Source organism: Agelaius tricolor, unplaced genomic scaffold, assembly GCF_023055355.1.
Source record: "Agelaius tricolor isolate 1412-34295 unplaced genomic scaffold, bAgeTri1.0.p SCAF_68, whole genome shotgun sequence".
Taxonomy (NCBI): Eukaryota; Metazoa; Chordata; class Aves; order Passeriformes; family Icteridae; genus Agelaius; species Agelaius tricolor.
In genome coordinates, this window is record NW_027269328.1 from 545,260 (window position 1) to 566,532 (window position 21,273).

Here is a 21,273-nt window from a genome sequence, read left to right on the forward strand (position 1 = left end):
ACATGAACTATATGAACTATGAACAATAGTTATAACATGAACTACTCAGTGCCATTTGAGGAGCACTCAGTGCAAATCTCCAATCAGCCAGTGTGAAACAACAACTAAATGTCACAGACATCTTTCATGGAAAATCCTTTCCTTAGGATTTTTCCTCCTGAGAAGCTGAGAGGCCTCAGGAACAAAATGCAACCAATGGTTATCTGCTGCTGTGGGATGCAACAGGAACAAAATGTAAATAACCAATGGTTATCTGCTGCTGTGGATTGCAACAGGAACAAAATGTAACCAATGGTTATCTGCTGCTGTGGAATGCAACAGGAACAAAATGCAACCAATGGTTATCTGCTGCTGTGAAATGCAACAGATGCATCTGGGATTGGCCTCATGTGGTTGTTTCTAATTAATGGCCAATCACAGCACAGCTGGCTCGGACAGAGTTTTGTTTTTTTTTTTTTTTTTCTATTCTTAGCTAGCCTTCTGATGAAATCTATACTATTCAAAACTATATATATCAAAACTATATATATATATATATAATATATCTATCAATATATCTATCAATATATAATATAATATAATATAATATAATATAATATAATATAATATATACATAACATATAATATATATAACATATATATAACATATATTATATATTATATAACATATAATATATATTATATAACATATAATATATATATATATAATATATATTATATATTTTATATATATATATATAATCTCAAAACTATACTATTCTTTTAGTATAGTTTTAATAAAATATATATGATAAAATAACAAATCAAGCCTTCTGAAACCTGGAGTCAGATCCCTGTCTCTTCCCTCCCCCTGGGACCCCTGTGAGCACGGTCACAGCTAAATAAAGTGTTCAGTGCAATGGAGCAGAAATGTTCACTGAGGGCAGCTGTGCAGCCCCCTGGGATTCCCAGTGGGATCTTTAGGGAAGAGCACAGAGAACCCAACCCCAGCAGCATTCCCTGCTCCCAGAATCCCAAATCCAGAACCATTCGGGCTGGAAAATCCCTCCCAGCCCATCCAGTCCCAGCTGTGCCCAATGCCCACCCTGTCCCCAGCCCAGGGCACTCAGTGCCACATCCAGGTGACACCTGCAGGGACGGGCACCCCAAACCTCCCTGGGCAGCCCCTGCCAAGGCCTGAGCCCCCTTTCCATGCAGAAATTCCTGCTGGTGTCCACCCTGAGCCTGCCCTGGCCCAGCCTGAGGCCATTTCCCCTTGGCCAGAGCAGCTGCTGCAGTGCAGACACCTGGGGGCTCCACCTGGTGAACACGACCCCAAAACATCACAGGTATCTATCAATAACTGTGGACAGGTAAATAATTGTGTTTCTGTGCTCTCCTGACAGCTTCCCACAGGAGGAGCTCAGGGGATGGACCCAAACCCAGGGGAAATGCAGAAAAAATGGGGTTTTTTATGTTTTAAAAAATTATTTATAAATATAATATGATAATATATAAAGTTATTTATCAATAACTGTTAACAGATAAATAACTGTGTTTCTGCGCTATCCTGACAGCTTCCTGCAGCAGGACCTCAGGGGATGGAGCCAAACCCAGTGGAAATTGCAGAAAAAATGGGGTTTTTTATGTTTTTAAAAAATTATTTATAAATATAATAATATATAAAATTATGTATAAATATAATATAATAATATACAAAGTTACAAAGTTCTTTATAAATAACTGTTAACAGATAATCTGTGTTTCTGTGCTCTCCTGACAGCTTCCTGCAGCAGGAGCTCAGGGGATGGAGCCAAACCCAGGGGAATTGCAGCAGAAATGGGGTTTTATGTGTTTAAAATGTCTTTTTTTAGCCCAGACAGGGGCACGAAGGCACAGCAAACAGGAATTGCCTGCTCTGCCCCCTCTGAGGAGCCAGAACCCCCAGTCTCACACACACAAACACTTTTCTCCTGGGTTACCAGCAGGGACACGGCCAAAACTGGTTAAAAAGAGTTTAAAAAGGGGAATTTCGAAAGAGTTCAAAGAGTCACAAGATTTTATTATCATTCTTTTCTATTTCCTTTCCTTTCCCCTTTCCTTTCCCCTTTCCTTTCCTTTCCTTTCCTTTCCTTTCCTTTCCTTTCCCCTTTCCTTTCCTTTCCTTTCCTTTCCTTTCCTTTCCTTTCCTTTCCTTTCCTTTCCTTTCCTTTCCTTTCCTTTCCTTTCCTTTCCTTTCCTTTCCTTTCCTTTCCTTTCCTTTTCCCTTTCCTTTTTCCTTTCCTTCCCTTGAAATTTCCTTTCCTTTCCTTGAAATTTCCTTGAAATTCCCTTGAAATTTCCTATTTCCTTTCCTTGAAATTTCCTTTCCTTTCCTTTTTCCTTTCCCTGAAATTTCCTTAAAATTTCCTTTTCCTTTCCCTTTTCCTTTCCTTTTTCCTTTCCTTCTGATGAAATCCTTTCTTCTATTTTTTCACTATTGGTAGTTGGGGTGTTAGGAGGAGTTGTGTTTTAGTGTTTATTATTTTTGAGGTGGTTTGGATCTTTTTATAGGTTGTTAAATTTTTTTTGTTGTTGGCTTTAGACGTTTTGTAGCTTTGATTTTAAAATTTTAGTGGTTGGTTCTGAGTTTCTTGAGGTATTTTTTGTTAAAGATTTTAGGATAAAATATGGGGTTTGGTTGTAGAGTACATTTTTTATATTTGGGGTTGTTTTGACTGGGTTAAGTGTTATTGTTTGAGTGATTTTTTGTTTGATTTGGGCAGGACACGACCTCTGCTCCCACTGCAAACCCAAGGGATTTTCAGATTTTCTGGAAACCCAAGAGATTTTCAGATTTTCCCAGAGGTCCAAGAGACTCCAGGGAATCTCTGCTGCTCTTTGCTGATGCCCTTTCAGTGCTCCCCAGTGTTGTTTTTGTTATTATTATTATTATTATTATTATTATTATTATTATTATTATTATTATTATTATCATCATCATTATCATTATCATTATCATTATCATTATTTAATATTATATTATTTTCACATTATATTATTTTTACATTATTTATTTTTATTATACTATATTTTTATATGATATTATTTTCTATTATATTTTCTATTATATTATTTTTATATTATTATTTTATATTATTGTATTTTTTGGTTTTAAGTTACTGTATTATTATTTAATGCAGTTTTTGTGTAATAGGAGAAAAATTGTTTTGTTTATGGTTATATAAGAAAAGAGTTTAGTTAAAGGTTATTTTATTATTTTTATTTAGTTTTTTAAATTTTTTAAACGTTTTTATTTGTTTAAACTTTTATTATATTGATTTTTTATTTTATGTTTGTGTTTTTGATTTAAATTAAGGAGGTTTAATGTTTTAGAAAGTTTTTATTGTTTTTATTTAAGTTTTTACTGTTTTATTGCCCTGAGGATGCTCAGGGTTAATGTTTTAGAAAGTTTTAATTTAATTTTTTATTTAAGTTTTTTATTTTTGTTTTATTGATTGTTTTTATTTAGGTTTTTATTTATTGTTTTTATTTAGGTTTTTATTTTTGTTTTATTTATTGTTTAAATTTAATGGTTTTTTTTGTTTTATTTATTGCTTCTATTTAAGTTTTTATTGTTTTATTGTCCTGAGGATGCTCAGGGTTAATGTTTTAGAAAGTTTTTATTGAAGTTTTAATTTCTTTGTTTTATTTATTTAATAAATAACATTTTAAAACAAATATTTAATAAATAAATTTTTATTTAATAAATAAAATTTAAAAGAAATATTTATTTATTTTATTTAAGTTTTTATTGTTTTATTGCCCTGAGGATGCTCATGGTTAATGTTTTAGAAAGTTTTTATTGTTTTTATTTAAGATTTGGTTTTTTTCTGGGATTCTGGGGTTCTGACATCAGACAGAGCAGTGGGAGCTGCCAGAGCAGGGGAAAAAAAGGGATTTTCCAGGGGAAAAAAAAAGGATTTTCCAGGGGTGAAAGGGGATTTTACAGGGAAAAAAAAAGGGGCTTTTCCTGTCCCCTCCCTGCCAGGTGCACTTGCAGGAGCCAGGTGAGGGATGGATCCAGGCCCAGGCTGCTCCAAAGTGGGGAATTCCAGCCCAAAAAGGGCTGGGAAGGTGCTGAGAGACACAGGGAGGCTCCTGCAGGAGTCTGAACCTGCCTGGGGACAGAGGGACAGGGACAGAGGGACAGGGACAGAGGGACAGAGGGACAGGGACAGAGGGACAGGGACAGAGGGACAGAGGGACAGAGGGACAGGGACAGAGGGACAGGGACAGAGGGACAGAGGGACAGAGGGACAGGGACCACAACGGGAGGGGAAAGATCCTTTCCTGGAGGGATTTCAAATCAATTCATTCGAATCAATTAATTCAAATCAATCAATTCAAATCAATGAATTCAAATCAATGACTTCAAATCAATTAATTAACTGCTGCCTGCCCAGGGCTGGCCCAGGGGCCATTGAGGCTCAGAGAGGGCCTGGAAATGGCCCAGCCAGGGAGCCAGGGCACCCCAGAATGCAACAACTCCAGAACCCCCAAAATATATATATAATATATAATATATAATATATAATATATAATATATAATATATTATATATTATATATTATATATTATATATTATATATTATATATTATATATTATATATTATATTATATATTTTATATTATATATTATATATTATATATTATATATTATATATTATATATTATATATATATTTGCATTTATTTGTATTTATTTATTACCCAACTCTGTCAAGCACAGCCTGCACCTCGCTCAGCAGGAACATTTATTTACTAAAATATAATATAATATAATATAATATAATATAATATAATATAATATAATATAATATAATATAATATAATAATATAATGATTATAATATAATCATTATAATATAATGATTATAATATAATGTAATATATTATAATGTAATATAAGATAATGTAATGTAATATTTTTATTTATAATATTTATTTATTTGTTTGTTTGCTTGTTTGTTTGTTTGTTTCCCAGCTCTGCCCAGCACAGCCTGCACCCCGCTGCTCCCCTCAGATTAATTCCTTGGGCAAGTGAAAGTCACCAAAGTCACCATTCCTGCCCTGGAGAGCTCATCCCAGCACCATTCCCAGCCCCAGGGCAGCCCCAGGAGCTGAGCTGGGTCACCTGAGAGGTGACACAGGGACAGGGCCTGGCACACCTGGGGTGTGACACAGGGACAGGGCCTGGCACACCTGGGATGTGACACCGGGCACACAAAACCAGCTGGGAAAGGCAAAACCTGCTCAGGAGCTCCCTGGCACAGCCAGGAACAGAAACCCTTGGAGAGGGCACCTCCTGCAGGGCAGCCTGCCAGAGAGCTGGCACAGCTGGCACAGCTGGCAGCCCCTGTCCCTGCCCAGCTGGCACCCCTGGCACTCCCTGGCACCCCTGGCACCCCTTGCCCAGCAGTGAGGCAGGTGAGGCCCCTGTACCTTTTGGTTGGCGTGGGCGCTCCCGAGGACACGTGGGTGACCAGGGCCTCGTTCATGTTAGCCACGGGCCTGGGGGGGCTGCAACACACAGAGAGATGGTTAGAGAGAGAAAATGCAAATGGGAACAGCCAAAAACTGACAGGGATCCTGTTAGAGAGAGAAAATGCAAATGGGAACAGCCAAAAACTGACAGGGATCCTGTTAGAGAGAGGAAATACAAATGGGAACAGCCAAAAAGTGACAGGGATCCTGTTAGAGAGAGGAAATACAAATGGGAACAGCCAAAAACTGACAGGGATCCTGTTAGAGAGGGAAAATGCGAATGGGAACAGCCAAAAACTGACAGGGATCCTGTTAGAGAGAGAAAATGCGAATGGGAACAGCCAAAAACTGACAGGGATCCTGTTAGAGAGGGAAAATGCGAATGGGAACAGCCAAAAACTGACAGGGATCCTGTTAGAGAGGGAAAATGCAAATGGGAACAGCCAAAAACTGACAGGGATCCTGTTAGAGAGAGGAAATACAAATGGGAACAGCCAAAAACTGACAGGGATCCTCTTAGAGAGGGAAAATACAAATGGGAACAGCCAAAAACTGACAGGGATCCTGTGAGAGCAGAGAAACTACCCTACACAGACATGGATCCTGTTAGAGATGAGAAAATGCAAATGGGAACAGCCAAAAACTGACAGAGATCCTGTTAGAGAGGAGGAAATACAAAAGGAAACAGACAGGGATCCTGTTAGAGGGCAGGAAAACAACCAAAACCAGACAGGGAGACTGTGAGAGAGAGAAAAACAAATGGGAACAACCCAAAACAGACAGGGATGCTGTAAGAGGGCAGGAAAACAACCCAGGACAAACAGGGATCCTGTCAGAGAGGAGAAAATACAAAAGGAAACAGCCCAACACTACCGGGGATCCTGTTAGAGAGGAGAAAAACAAGGAAACAAACAGGGATCCTGTTAGAGGGCAGGAAATACAAATGGAAACAACTCAACACAGACAGGGATGCTGTTAGAGGGCAGGAAAACCAACAAGGAAAGAACCCAGGACAAACAGGGATCCTGTGAGAGAGGAGAAAATACAAAAGGAAACAGACAGGGATCCTGTTTGAGAGCATAAAAACCAACAAGGAGAGAGCCCAGCACTGCCAGGGACACTGAGAGAGCAGAAAATACAAAAGGAAACAACCCAGCAGTGACAGGGATCCTGTTAAAGAGCAGAAAAACAACCCAAAAGAGACAGCAATCCTGTTAGAGAGCAGGAAAACCAACAAGGAAACAGCCCAGGATAAACAGGGATCCTGTGAGAGAGAGGAAAACAACCCAGGACAAACAGGGATCCTGTTAGAGAGGAGAAAAACCATCAGGGACAGCCCAGCACTGCCAGGGACCCTGTGAGAGAAGAAAATACAAAAGGAAACAACCCAGAAGTGACAGGGATCCTGTTAAAGAGCAGAAAAACAACCCAAAATAGCCAGGGATCCTGTTAGAGAGCAGGAAAACCAACAAGGAAACAACCCAACATGGACAGGGATCCTGTTAGAGGGCAGAGAAACCACCCTAGACAGACAGGGAACCTGTTAGAGAGCAGGAAATACAAATGGGAACAACCCAACACGGACAGGGAGCCTGTTAGAGGGAAGGAAATACAAAAGGAAACAGCCCAGGATAAACAGGGATCCTGTTAGAGAGCAGAAAAACAACCAACAGTGACAGGGATCCTGTTAAAGAGCAGGAAAACCAACAAGGAAACAACCCAGTGTGGACAGGGATCCTGTGAGAGGGCAGAGAAACCACCCTAGACAGACAGGGATGCTGTTAGAGAGGAGAAAAACCACCAGGGACAGCCCAGCACTGCCAGGGATCCTGTGAGAAATGAGAAAATACAAAAGGAAATAACCCAGGACACACAGGGATCCTGTTAGAGAGCAGAGAAAATAATAGGGACAATCCAGCAGTGACAGGGATCCTGTTAGAGGGCAGGAAATACAAATGGGAACAACCCAGCACAGACAGGGATGCTGTTAGAGGGCAGGAAAACCAACAAGGAAAGAACCCAGGATAAACAGGGATCCTGTGAGAGAGCAGAGAAACAACCCAGGACAAACAGGGATCCTGTCAGAGAGGAGAAAACACAAAAGGAAACAGCCCAACACAGACAGGGATTTGATTAGAGGGTAGAGAAACAACCCAGCAGTGACAGGGATCCTGTTAGAGGGTAGAAAATACAAAAGGAAACAGACAGGGATCCTGTTAGAGAGCATAAAAACCAACAAGGAGAGAGCCCAGCACTGCCAGGGACCCTGAGAGAGCAGAAAATACAAAAGGAAACAACCCAGCAGTGACAGGGATCCTGTTAGAGAGCAGAAAAACCAACAAGGAAACAACCCAACATGGACAGGGATCCTGTGAGAGAGCAGAGAAAACACCCTACACAGACAGGGATGCTGTTAGAGGGCATAAAAAGCCACCAGGGACAGCCCAGCACTGCCAGGGATCCTGTGAGAAATGAGAAAATACAAAAGGAAATAACCCAGGACACACAGGGATCCTGTTAGAGAGGAGAAAATACGAAAGGAAACAGCCCAACACAGACAGGGATTTGATTAGAGGGTAGAGAAACAAACCAGCAGTGACAGGAATCCTGTTAAAGAGCAGAAAAACAACCCAAAAGAGACAGCAATCCTGTTAGAGAGCAGAGAAACCACCCTACACAGACAGGGATCCTGTTAGAGAGGAGAAAAACCACCAAGGACAGCCCAGAACTGCCAGGGATCCTGTGAGAGATGAGAAAATACAAAAGGAAACAACCCAGAAGTGACAGGGGTCCTGTTAAAGAGCAGAAAAACAACCCAAAAGAGACAGGGATCCTCTTAGAGAGCAGGAAATACAAAAGGAAACAGGCCAGGATAAACAGGGCTGTTAAAATCCTGTTAAGAGCAGGTAAACAACCCAACAGTGACAGGGATCCTGTTAAAGAGCAGGAAAACCAACAAGGAAACAACCCAATGTGGACAGGGATCCTGTGAGAGGGCAGGAAATACAAAAGGAAACAGCCCAGGATAAACAGGGATCCTGTTAGCATAAAAAACCACCAGGGACAGCCCAGCACAGCCAGGGATGCTGTTAGAGAGCAGAGAAACAACTCAGGATAAACAGGGATCCTGTTAGAGGGCAGGAAATACAAAAGGAAACAGCCCAACAGCCCAAAAAAGGCACAGGACTGGGTTTGTCCCTCTGAGACACTCCTGAGAGCCATGAAAAAATAGCCTGGAAACACCTAAAATACTTAAAACAGGGGTTTCTTAACTATTGAAATTAATATTTAAATGAGAAATATTCTGGATTCAGCTACCAAGGAAGGATTTTTGTGGCTTGATAACCTCACCAGGAATCCAAACTATCCAGGCAGGAGAATGGTCAGCAAGGGAATGGTCAGTGAGGGAATGGTCAGTGAGGGAATGGTCAGCAGGGAATGGTCAGTGAGGGAATGGTCAGCAGGGAATGGTGAGCAGGGAATGGTCAGCAGGGAATGGTCAGCAGGGAATGGTCAGCAGGGAATGGTCAGTGAGGGAATGGTCAGTGAGGGGAATGGTCAGTGAGGGAATGGTCAGCAGGGAATGGTCAGTGAGGGAATGGTCAGTGAGGGAATGGTCAGTGAGGGGAATGGTCAGTGAGGGAATGGTCAGCAGGGAATGGTCAGTGAGGGAATGGTCAGTGAGGGAATGGTCAGCAGGGAATGGTCAGTGAGGGGAATGGTCAGTGAGGGAATGGTCAGCAGGGAATGGTCAGCAGGGAATGGTCAGCAGGGAATGGTCAGCAGGGAATGGTCAGTGAGGGAATGGTCAGCAGGGAATGGTCAGTGAGGGAATGGTCAGCAGGGAATGGTCAGTGAGGGAATGGTCAGCAGGGAATGGTCAGCAGGGAATGGTCAGCAGGGAATGGTCAGTGAGGGAATGGTCAGCAGGGAATGGTCAGCAGGGAATGGTCAGCAGGGAATGGTCAGTGAGGGAATGGTCAGTGAGGGGAATGGTCAGTGAGGGAATGGTCAGTGAGGGAATGGTCAGTGATGGAATGGTCAGCAGGGAATGGTCAGCAGGGAATGGTCAGTGAGGGAATGGTCAGCAGGGAATGGTCAGCAGGGAATGGTCAGTGAGGGAATGGTCAGTGATGGAATGGTCAGCAGGGAATGGTCAGTGAGGGAATGGTCAGTGAGGGAATGGTCAGCAGGGAATGGTCAGTGAGGGAATGGTCAGCAGGGAATGGTCAGCAGGGAATGGTCAGTGAGGGAATGGTCAGTGATGGAATGGTCAGCAGGGAATGGTCAGTGAGGGAATGGTCAGTGATGGAATGGTCAGCAGGGAATGGTCAGCAGGGAATGGTCAGTGAGGGAATGGTCAGCAGGGAATGGTCAGCAGGGAATGGTCAGTGAGGGAATGGTCAGTGAGGGAATGGTCAGCAGGGAATGGTCAGCAGGGAATGGTCAGCAGGGAATGGTCAGTGATGGAATGGTCAGCAGGGAATGGTCAGTGAGGGAATGGTCAGTGATGGAATGGTCAGCAGGGAATGGTCAGCAGGGAATGGTCAGTGAGGGAATGGTCAGCAGGGAATGGTCAGTGAGGGAATGGTCAGTGATGGAATGGTCAGCAGGGAATGGTCAGCAGGGAATGGTCAGTGAGGGAATGGTCAGTGAGGGGAATGGTCAGTGAGGGAATGGTCAGCAGGGAATGGTCAGCAGGGAATGGTCAGCAGGGAATGGTCAGTGAGGGAATGGTCAGTGAGGGAATGGTCAGTGAGGGGAATGGTCAGTGAGGGAATGGTCAGCAGGGAATGGTCAGCAGGGAATGGTCAGCAGGGAATGGTCAGCAGGGAATGGTCAGTGAGGGAATGGTCAGCAGGGAATGGTCAGTGAGGGAATGGTCAGTGAGGGAATGGTCAGCAGGGAATGGTCAGCAGGGAATGGTCAGTGAGGGAATGGTCAGCAGGGAATGGTCAATGAGGGAATGGTCAGTGAGGGAATGGTCAGCAGGGAATGGTCAGCAGGGAATGGTCAGCAGGGAATGGTCAGTGAGGGAATGGTCAGTGAGGGAATGGTCAGTGAGGGAATGGTCAGTGAGGGAATGGTCAGCAGGGAATGGTCAGCAGGGAATGGTCAGTGAGGGAATGGTCAGCAGGGAATGGTCAGTGAGGGAATGGTCAGCAGGGAATGGTCAGCAGGGAATGGTCAGCAGGGAATGGTCAGTGAGGGAATGGTCAGTGAGGGGAATGGTCAGTGAGGGAATGGTCAGTGATGGAATGGTCAGTGAGGGAATGGTCAGCAGGGAATGGTCAGTGAGGGAATGGTCAGCAGGGAATGGTCAGCAGGGAATGGTCAGCAGGGAATGGTCAGTGAGGGAATGGTCAGTGAGGGGAATGGTCAGTGAGGGAATGGTCAGTGAGGGAATGGTCAGTGATGGAATGGTCAGCAGGGAATGGTCAGCAGGGAATGGTCAGTGAGGGAATGGTCAGCAGGGAATGGTCAGCAGGGAATGGTCAGTGAGGGAATGGTCAGTGATGGAATGGTCAGCAGGGAATGGTCAGTGAGGGAATGGTCAGTGAGGGAATGGTCAGCAGGGAATGGTCAGTGAGGGAATGGTCAGCAGGGAATGGTCAGCAGGGAATGGTCAGTGAGGGAATGGTCAGTGATGGAATGGTCAGCAGGGAATGGTCAGTGAGGGAATGGTCAGTGATGGAATGGTCAGCAGGGAATGGTCAGCAGGGAATGGTCAGTGAGGGAATGGTCAGCAGGGAATGGTCAGCAGGGAATGGTCAGTGAGGGAATGGTCAGTGATGGAATGGTCAGCAGGGAATGGTCAGCAGGGAATGGTCAGTGATGGAATGGTCAGCAGGGAATGGTCAGTGAGGGAATGGTCAGTGATGGAATGGTCAGCAGGGAATGGTCAGCAGGGAATGGTCAGTGAGGGAATGGTCAGCAGGGAATGGTCAGTGAGGGAATGGTCAGTGAGGGAATGGTCAGTGAGGGAATGGTCAATAAAAAGGATTTCAAACACAGCCCAGATCAGCTCTGGCCTTCTGGCACTGCCTCAGTTTCCTTCCTGAGCCAGGCACAAACCCCTCCCTGCCTGGAGGTTGGGGTAACCTCATTTCCCAGGCTGTGCAAAGCAATTAATGAATGAATTAATTAATTAACTCTGCAAATGGGACGGGGCTGAGGAGGAAAAGGTGTTTTTGGGAGCAGGTGGCAAAGGCCCTGCAGGGCTTCTGCTCCAGCCCCGGCCCCAGCGTGAGGAGGAGCTTGAATATTCACAGCTGGACACGGGAGGAATTACATGAATTAAAGGAGGAATTAATTAATTAATTTAATTCCTCCCATAGTTTGGTAAGGAAAAATCACGGATGGGTAAGTAAAAATCAGAGATGGGTGAGGAAAAATCAGGGATGGGTGAGGAAAATCACGGATGGGTAAGGAAAAATCAGAGATGGGTGAGGAAAAGTCAGGGATGGGTAAGGAAAAATCAGGGATGGGTAAGGAAAAATCAGGGATGGGTAAGGAAAAATCAGGGATTGGCGAGGAAAATCAGGGATGGGTAAGGAAAAATCAGGGATTGGTGAGGAAAATCAGGGATGGGTAAGGAAAAATCAGGGATGGGTAAGGAAAATCAGGGATTGGTGAGGAAAATCAGGGATGGGTAAGGAAAATCATGGACTGGTAAGGAAAAATCAGGGATTGGTGAGGAAAATCAGGGATGGGTAAGGAAAATCAGGGATTGGTGAGGAAAATCAGGGATGGGTAAGGAAAAAGCAGGGATTGGTGAGGAAAATCAGGGATTGGCAAGGAAAATCAGGGACTGGTAAGGAAAAAGCAGGGATGGGCACTGGAGGTGCCCCAGCAGTGCCAGCAGAGGGGACAGGCTCTGCCCTGGCCCTGCTGCCACCCCAGCTCAGCTCCGAGCTGCCCAGGTGCCTCCATGGAGCTGCTCTGTGCCCTGCCCTGTGCTCCTGGTGCCACTCAGCCCAAAGCCACCCCCGCAAAGGAGGCAGAGGAAAATCACAAACAGCTTCCAGTCCACCAACAATGTAGGTTAAAGACGTCTCATCCAAAAATAGCAGCCTCGGTTTCTGCCAAAGGGAAACGTTTCCCACATTTCCAACGCGTTGGGATCTGTGGCAGGGCCTCCTCACCTGCCTGCTCCGTGTGCCTGGGCAGGAGGCTCAGGGATTGATCCCTGTCCTCTGGGAAACTGCAAACCCGGGGGGTTTTAGCAGCAGGAATGACCAATTTCAGTGTTCATTCCACTGGGTCTGTGGTCATTTTAAAGAGAGTTGAAGGTGATTCTGCTCGGGTGGTCAGAAATAAATTAAAGAGAAGTTAAAGAACAATCACAATCCTGAGAATCTGAACAGATAATTGGGATTTCACCCACGAGAACTGAGGAAAATCAATCCCTGAGGGCTACTGCAACACCTGGTGCTGATCAGTACCATTTACTGCACACATTGCCGCGTTCCTGAGCCGTTTTGTCACCAAACCCCTGCTGGGTTTTACCTCACACCAACTCCTGTGAGCGCCTCATCCCCGGCGGGGCAGGGAGCAGCTGGGAATGGAGCAGCAGCACCTGGCCAGAGGCCACCGAGCCCCAATCCCCTCTGCAGGCCGGGCTGGGAAACGCGAACCTGCTGCCCCCGGGGATGGAGCCATCCACAGCCCCGGGAAACGCGGCTGGGGAGGGGGCTCAGGGATGGGGAAGGGAAAATCAGGGATGGGGAAGGAAAAATCAGGGATTGGGAAGGGAAAATCAGGGAAGGAAAAATCAGGGATGGGGAAGGGAAAATCAGGGATGGGGAAGGGAAAATCAGGGAAGGAAAAATCAGGGATGGGGAAGGGAAAATCAGGGAAGGAAAAATCAGGGATGGGGAAGGGAAAATCAGGGATGGGGAAGGGAAAATCAGGGATTGGGAAGGGAAAATCAGGGAAGGAAAAATCAGGGATTGGGGAAGGAAAATTCAGGGATGGGTAAGGAAAAATCAGGGATTGGGAAGGAAAAATCAGGATTTGGCAAAGAAAAAGTCAGGCTCCCTGCTCGGAGCTGGGGAGGGGGCTCTGCTCTGTTCTGCCCACCCTGGGGAGGGGGCTCTGCCCTGCTCTGCTCGGAGCTGGGAAGCAGGGAAGGGGAAAGGGAATGTTGGGGGTGTTTCCTGTGCTGGGCTGCCTGGACAGGGACCCCGAGAACACCCCAAAAATACCCTGACTACAGCCTGAGAACAGCCTGAGCACATCCCAAACACACCCCGAGAATACCCTGAGCACACCCCAAGAACACCCTGAGCACATCCCAAACATACTCTGAGCACACCCCGAAAACAGCCCGAGAACACCCCAAGAACAGCCCCAAAACACCCCAAAAACATCCTGAGCATATCCCAAACATACCCTGAGCTCACCCTGAGAATAGCCTGAGAACAACATGAGAACACCTTGAAAACACCCTGAGCACACCCTGAGCACACCCCAAACATACCCTGAGCAAACCTCGAGCACACCCCAAAAACACCCTGAGCACATCCTAAACATACCCTGAACACACCCCAAAAACACCCCAAGAACACCCCAAACATACCCTGAGCTCACCCCGAGCACACCCCGAGGTCACCCCTGTCCGAGCAGCCCCTCCATCCCTCTCCCATCCCCTCCATCCCTCTCCCATCCCCTCCATCCCTCTCCCATCCCCTCCATCCCTCTCCCATCCCCTCCATCCCTCTCCCGGCCCCTCCATCCCTCTCCCAGCCCCTCCATCCCTTCCCGGATGGCTCCTCCGTCCCTCCAAGCCGTTCCTGCATTCCTGTCCGGGCTGATCCTCCTGCATCCCTCGGAGCCGACCCTACAAAGCACAGGGAGCCAACCCTACAACGCTCTGGGAGCCGACCCTACAAAGCTCGGAGCCTACAAGGCTCAGAGAACCGATCCTACACTGTTCAGAGCTGACCCTACAAAGCTCAGAGCCGATCCTACGAAGCTCAGAGAACCGATCCTACAAAGCTCAGAGCCGATCCTACATGGCTCGGAGCCGATCCTATAAAGCTCAGAACCGATCCTACAGGGCTCGGAGCCGACCCTATAAAGCTCAGAACCGATCCTACAAAGCCCGGTGCCGACTCTACAAGGCTCAGAGAACTGATCCTACAAAGCTCAGAGAACCGACCCTACAAAGCTCAGGGAGCCGATCCTACAGGGCTCGGAGCCGATCCTACAAAGCTCAGAGAACCGATCCTGCACAGCTCAGAGAACCGATCCTACAAAGCTCGGAGCCGATCCTGCACAGCTCGGAGCCGACCCTACAAAGCTCAGAGAGCCGACCCTACACAGCTCGGAGCCGACCCCACACAGCCCCGAGCGCTGTCCCCGGCTCCGGGAGCCGCTCCAGGGCCGTTCCCAGCCGCCGGACCCCGCTCCGGGCCGGTCCCGCCGCTCCTCGGGCCGAGCCCGGCCGGGAGGACCCGGAGCGGCCCCGGAGCCCCTCGGAGGGACCGGGCCAGGCCCGGGGCACGCACCTGCCCCGCCCGGTGCCCGCTGCCGCCATCCCGGCCCGGGGCACGCACCTGCCCCGCCCGGTGCCCGCTGCCGCCATCCCGGCCCGGGGCACGCACCTGCCCCGCCCGGTGCCCGCTGCCGCCGCCGCCGCCGCCGCTCATCCCGGCCCGGCTCCATCCCGGGGATGCGCGCACCCCCGCGCTGTCTCCATGGCAACGGGGCCGCCGCGGGAGCGCGCATGGCCCGGCCCCGCCAGCGCCGCCCGGAAAATGCGCTCGGGCTGCTGGGGGGGAGCCGGCCTCGAAATGTGGATTATTAATATTATTTCTTCTTTTTTTTAATCATTTTTCCTTTTTTTTTTTTTTTAGTTTTAATTTAAATTTTCCTGGTTTTTAAGTTTTCACAGCAACTGCCTCAAAATATTATTATTATTATTATTATTATTATTATTATTATTATTATTATTGCTGTTGTTGTTGGTTTTATTATTTTTATTTATTAATTTTAGTTTTAATTTTCCTGCTTTTTAAGGTTTCACAGCAACTGCCTCAAAATATGTCTTATTATTATTTTTTAAATAATTTTTCAATTTTTTTTTAGTTTTAGTTTTAATTTTCCTGCCTTTTAAGTTTTCACACCAACTGCCTCAAAATATGTTTTATTATTATTACTTTTTTAAAAACATTTTTTCAATGTTTTTTAGTTTTAGTTTTAATTTTCCTGCCTTTTAAGTTTTCACAGTAGCTGCCCCAAAATATGTATTAGTATTATTATTTATTGTTTTAAAAATTATTTTAAAATTTTTAAACTTTTTTCTTTAGTTTTAGTTTTAATTTTCCTGCCTTTTAAGTTTTCACAGCAGCTGCTCCAAAATATGTATTAGTATTATTATTTATTGTTTTAAAAATTATTTTAAAATTTTTAAAGATTTTTTTTTAGTTTTAGTTTTAATTTTCCTGCCTTTTAAGTTTTCACAGCAGCTGCCCCAAAATATGTATTAGTATTATTATTTATTATTATTTTTCCTTTTCTTTTACTTTTAATTTTCCTGCTTTTTAAGTTTTCACAGCAACTGCCTCACAATATGTCTTATTATTATTATTTATTATCCTATTATTATTATTTATTTTTTCAATAATTTTTAAATTTTTTTTGTTTTAATGTCAATTTTCCTGCTTTTTAAGTTTTTGCAGAAAATCCCTCAAAATATGTCTTTTTCTTATTATATTATTTATTATTTTTCTTTTTTTTTTTTAGTTTTAATTTTAATTTTCCTGCTTTTTAAATTTTCATTTCTTACAAATGTTTTCTAAATTTACCCCATGTTACTCTGTTGGAGGGAGGAGGAAACAGCCCACAGCCACCTCCAAGGAGTTCTTTAACAAACAAACAAAGAAACAAAAAGATGATCACAGAATGAAAAAACAGCTTGGAAAAGACCCCCAAGCTCACTGAGTCCAACCTGACTGACCTCCTGTTTATTTCACTCCAGTCTTCCCCCTGAATCAGTTAATTTAAAATAAATTAACATAAAAGTACAAAACTTATCTTCCAGTGCCACCCCAGCCTGGGGCAGGGATTCCTCTCAGTGCCCCAGCCCGGCCTTGGGCACTGCCAGGGATCAGTTAGTTTAAAATAAATTAACATAAAATACAAAACTTCATCTTCCACACCCAATATTCATCATGAGAAACGTACCCACAGCAAGGGGAGAGGAAAAGCTGGGCTGTAGGGGGGAATATTCTCCTGAACTCATCCAGTGCCATGGGCAGGGATTCCTTCCACTGCCCCAGCCTGGCCTTGGGCACTGCCAGGGATCAGTTAATTTAAAATAAATTAACATAAAATACAAAACTTCATCTTCCACACCCAATATTCATCATGAGAAACGTACCCACAGCAAGGGGAGAGGAAAAGCTGCGCTTTAGGGGGGAATATTCTCCTGAACCCATCCAGTGCCATGGGCAGGGATTCCTTCCACTGCCCCAGGCTGGCCTTGGGCACTGCCAGGATCAGTTAATTTAAAATAAATTACTATAAAAGTACAAAACTTATCTTCCACACCCAATATTCATCATGAGAAATGTACCCACAGCAAGAAGAGCTGGAAAAGCTGGGCTGTAGGGGGAAATATTCTCCTGAACCCACAAAGTTCCACAGGCAGGGATTCCTTCCACTGCCCCAGCCCGGCCTTGGGCACTGCCAGGATCACTCTGGGAATTCTGTGCCCCCAGGCTCACAGGGAGGAACTTTAATGCCATAAATCCATTTCCAGTGGGTTTATGGCATTAAAGAGGAAAAGTTACAACTTCCCTTGGCTGTTTATCCCAGCTCTGTCGTGACCAGGAGATTCCTGGCTGGGATTAGTTTGGCTTCAGCCTAAGGACAAGCCCAGGGCTGGGTCCTGCAGGGTTAGCACAGGCCCAGGAGTGCAGGCACAGCTCTGGGAGGAAGATGATGGTCACTGAACCAATGCTGGCCCCTCCTGGGACTGGGGAGGTCACAGAGCCCCTCAGCAGCACTGCCAGGGAGCAGCCCTGTGGCACCAGCAATGGGCTGGGGCAGGATGGGTGAATTCAGGAGAATTCAACAAAAATCCAAAATAAATCCATCAGAATTAAAATAAACCCTCAGAAATCCAAAATAAACCCCTCAGAGTTAAACCCCAGAGCTGGGGGGGGGGGTCCCTGTTCCTTCTGCTGGGTGATATCCCAATATCCAATATCCCAACAGCTCAATATCACAGTATCCAATATCCTATATCCCATATCCCAACATCCCATATCTCGATATCCCAGTATCCCAACATTAAATATCTCAGTATCCCATATCCAATATCCCAGTATCCCATACCCAGTATCCCAGTATCCAATATCTCAATATCCCAGGATCCAATATCCAGTATCCCAGTATCTAGTATCCCAATATCCAATATCTCATATCCCAAAATCCAGTATCTCATATCCCAATATCCAGTATCCCTTATCCCAGTGTCCCAATATTCTACTGTCCCAAAATTGCAATATCCAATATCCTATATCCCAATATCCCCTATCCCAGTATCCAATATCTCAATATCCAATATCCCAGTATCCCAATATCCCTATATCCCATACCTCATATCCCAATACCCAATATCCCATACCCCACACCCCAATATCCCATACCCTATATCCCGTATCCCATATCCCAATATCCTGTATCCCAATATCCCATACCCCATATCCCAATATCCCATATGCTATACCCCAATGTCCCATACCCCAATATCCCAATATACCATATCCTATACCCCAATATCCCATACCCCAAACCCCAATATCCCAATATCGCATATCCTGTACCCTATACCCCAATATCCCATACCCTAATACCCCAATATCCCATATCCTATACCCCAATATTCCATACCCCATACCCCAATATCCCATATCCCGATACCCCATATCCCAATATCCCATATCCTATACCCCAATACCCCATACCCCAATATCCCATATCCCCATACCCCATACCCCATATCCCAATATCCCATATCCTATACCCCAATACCCCATACCCCAATATCCCATATCCCCATACCCCATACCCCAATATCCCATACCCCACATCCTCTATCCCAGCAGCCCTCCCTCCGTCCCTGCCTGGCTGTGCCCAGTGCCTGTCCTGGGGAGCCACGAGAGGAGCTCAGGTGCAGCCAGGGCAGCTGCACACAGCAGGGACAGAGCTCCTGACACACAGCCTGCTCCTGTTCCTGCTCCTGCTCCAGATCCTGCTCCTGCTCCAGATCCTGGCACACAGCCTGCTCCTGCTCCAGATCCCTGATCCTGCTCCTGTTCCAGATCCTGGCACACAGCCTGCTCCTGCTCCAGATCCCTGCTCCTGCTCCTGCTCCTGTTCCTGTTCCAGATCCTGGCACACAGCCTGCTCCTGCTCCAGATCCCTGATCCTGCTCCTGTTCCAGATCCTGGCACACAGCCTGCTCCTGCTCCAGATCCCTGCTCCTACTCCTGCTCCTGCTCCTGTTCCAGATCCTGGCACACAGCCTGCTCCTGCTCCAGATCCCTGATCCTGCTCCTGCTCCTGTTCCTGCTCCTGCTCCTGTTCCAGATCCTGACACACAGCCTGCTCCTACTCCAGATCCCTGATCCTGCTCCCAGATCCTGCTCCTGCTCCTGCTCCCAGATCCTGACACACAGCCTGCTCCTGTTCCTGCTCCTGTTCCTGCTCCTGCTCCAGATCCTGCTCCTGTTCCTGCTCCTGCTCCCAGATCCTGACACACAGCCTGCTCCTGCTCCTGTTCCTGCTCCTGCTCCTGCTCCAGATCCTGCTCCTGCTCCTGCTCCAGATCCTGACACACAGCCTGCTACAGATCCCTGATCCTGCTCCCAGATCCTGCTACAGATCCCTGATGCTGCTACAGATCCTGCTACAGATCCCTGATCCTGACACAGATCCCAGATCCTGTCCCACATCCTGCTACAGATCCCTGCTCCTGTTCCAGATCCTGTCCCATATCCTGCTACAGATCCCTGATCCTGCTACAGATCCTGTTCCTGCTCCCAGACCCTGCTCCTGTTCCAAATCCTGTCCCAGATCCTGTTCCTGCTCCCACATCTTGCTACAGATCCCTGATCCTGTCCCAGATCCTGCTCCTGTTCCAGATCCTGCTCCTGTTCCAGATCCTCCTGATCCTGTCCCAGATTTGCTCCTGCTCTCTGATCCTGCTCCAGATCCTGTTCCAGCTACAGATCCTGCCAAAAATCCCAGATCTTGTCCCTGCTTCCAGATCTTGCTACAGGTCCCAGATCCTGCTACAGATCCCGCATCCTGTCCCAGATCTGCTCCAGAGCCTGCTCCTGCTCCTGCTCCCAGATCCTGATCCTGCTCCTGTCCCAGATCCTGCTCCCCCGCTCCTGCTCCCAGCCCTGCAGTGGAGCAGCAGAAAAACACTCCTGGAAAAACCAAACTCCCAGTGCCACCCCTGCCATGGCAGGGACACCTCCCACTGTCCCAGGGTGTCCCAGTGTCCATCCTGGCCTTGGGCACTGCCAGGGATCCAGGCTGGGCACCCTGTGCCAGGGCCTGCCCACCCTGCCAGGGCACAATTCCTCATTCCCAAATCCTGTCCAGCCCTGCCATGGGGTGGCTGTGCCACCTCCATTACACTTTAAAACCAAAGATTTAATGTCAGGAACTTGCATTAGGTGAGTCTGGAGTCAGATCCCAAACCCCACAGAGGTGATGGAGCACTTTGAATGATTCCTCCCAGAAAAAGTGACCCATGCCAACACCACCTCTGCTTTCCCAATCACACCCAACCTCCAGGTGCCACCATTCCCCATCCCAACTCTGCCAGCCCAGAGAAAGGGCAGCCTCTGAGCTGACACCTAAACCCAACCATGATCTGCATGGAATTACCCTCCAACAGCCAGGAAACTCCACCAGACACAGAATCCCTGGAAAGGGAAAGGGAAGGGAAAAGGGAAAGGGAAAGGGAAAGGGAAAGGAAAAGGAAAAGGAAAAGGAAAAGGAAAAGGAAAAGGAAAAGGAAAAGGAAAATCCTTCCCTGCCCAATTTGTGCCCCATCTCCACCTTGTCCCCAGCCCAGGGCACTCAGTGCCACATCCAGGAATTCCCAGGACACCCCAAACCTCCCTGGGCAGCCCCTGCCAAGGCCTGAGCCCCCTTTCCATGCAGAAATTCCTCCTGGTGTCCACCCTGAGCCTGCCCTGAGGCCATTTCCCCTGTCCCTGTCCCCTGGGAGCAGAGCAGCAGCTACAATCTGGAGGAGGATGCAGGGAGATCAGGGAATGCAGAATGCCCCAAACCAGCAGGAAATTGCAGAATTTCCATTTTTGCTATCCATTTTTGCTGTTTTTGCCTGGCTGCAGGCATGCAGGTGAACACTCCCTTATTCCTGGAAAAGGGAGGGAAGCAAATCCCTGATTCCCTCAGGGATGTACATCTGGGGCTCCAGCAGTGGATCCAGCAAAATCCCTGGCTCTGAGGCTCCATTAACATTTCTGTTTGCATTTTTCCTATCTGCTAAAGCAGTGAGAAACACTGAGATAACAGAGCTTCCATCACACAGCCTGACTGCAGTTCTGAGGGGATTTAAAACTACTCCTGACCTGGTCTTAAAGGTTCAGTGGTGCAGATTCCTATTGGGTTTGCTGGGAAATGTCCCAGCAAAGGCAGGAATGATGAATGTGACTCCATGCTCTCAGCAGGCTGATTTATTACTTTATGATGCTATATTATAAAAAAAGAATACTG

The 21,273-nt window shown here is 46.6% G+C and overlaps 1 protein-coding gene across 7 annotated transcripts in view; it reads right to left on the reverse strand.

The window, feature by feature from the left end:
* DTNB (dystrobrevin beta) overlaps positions 1–21,273 on the reverse strand; it is a 156,937-nt gene that overhangs the window by 86,459 nt on the left and 49,205 nt on the right. For all 7 annotated transcript variants that reach the window (XM_071417192.1, XM_071417193.1, XM_071417188.1 and 4 more), the window contains one exon: positions 5,461–5,538. In XM_071417192.1, coding sequence (XP_071273293.1) covers positions 5,461–5,538 — 78 coding nt within the window. The remainder of the gene's footprint in view (positions 1–5,460; positions 5,539–21,273) is intronic.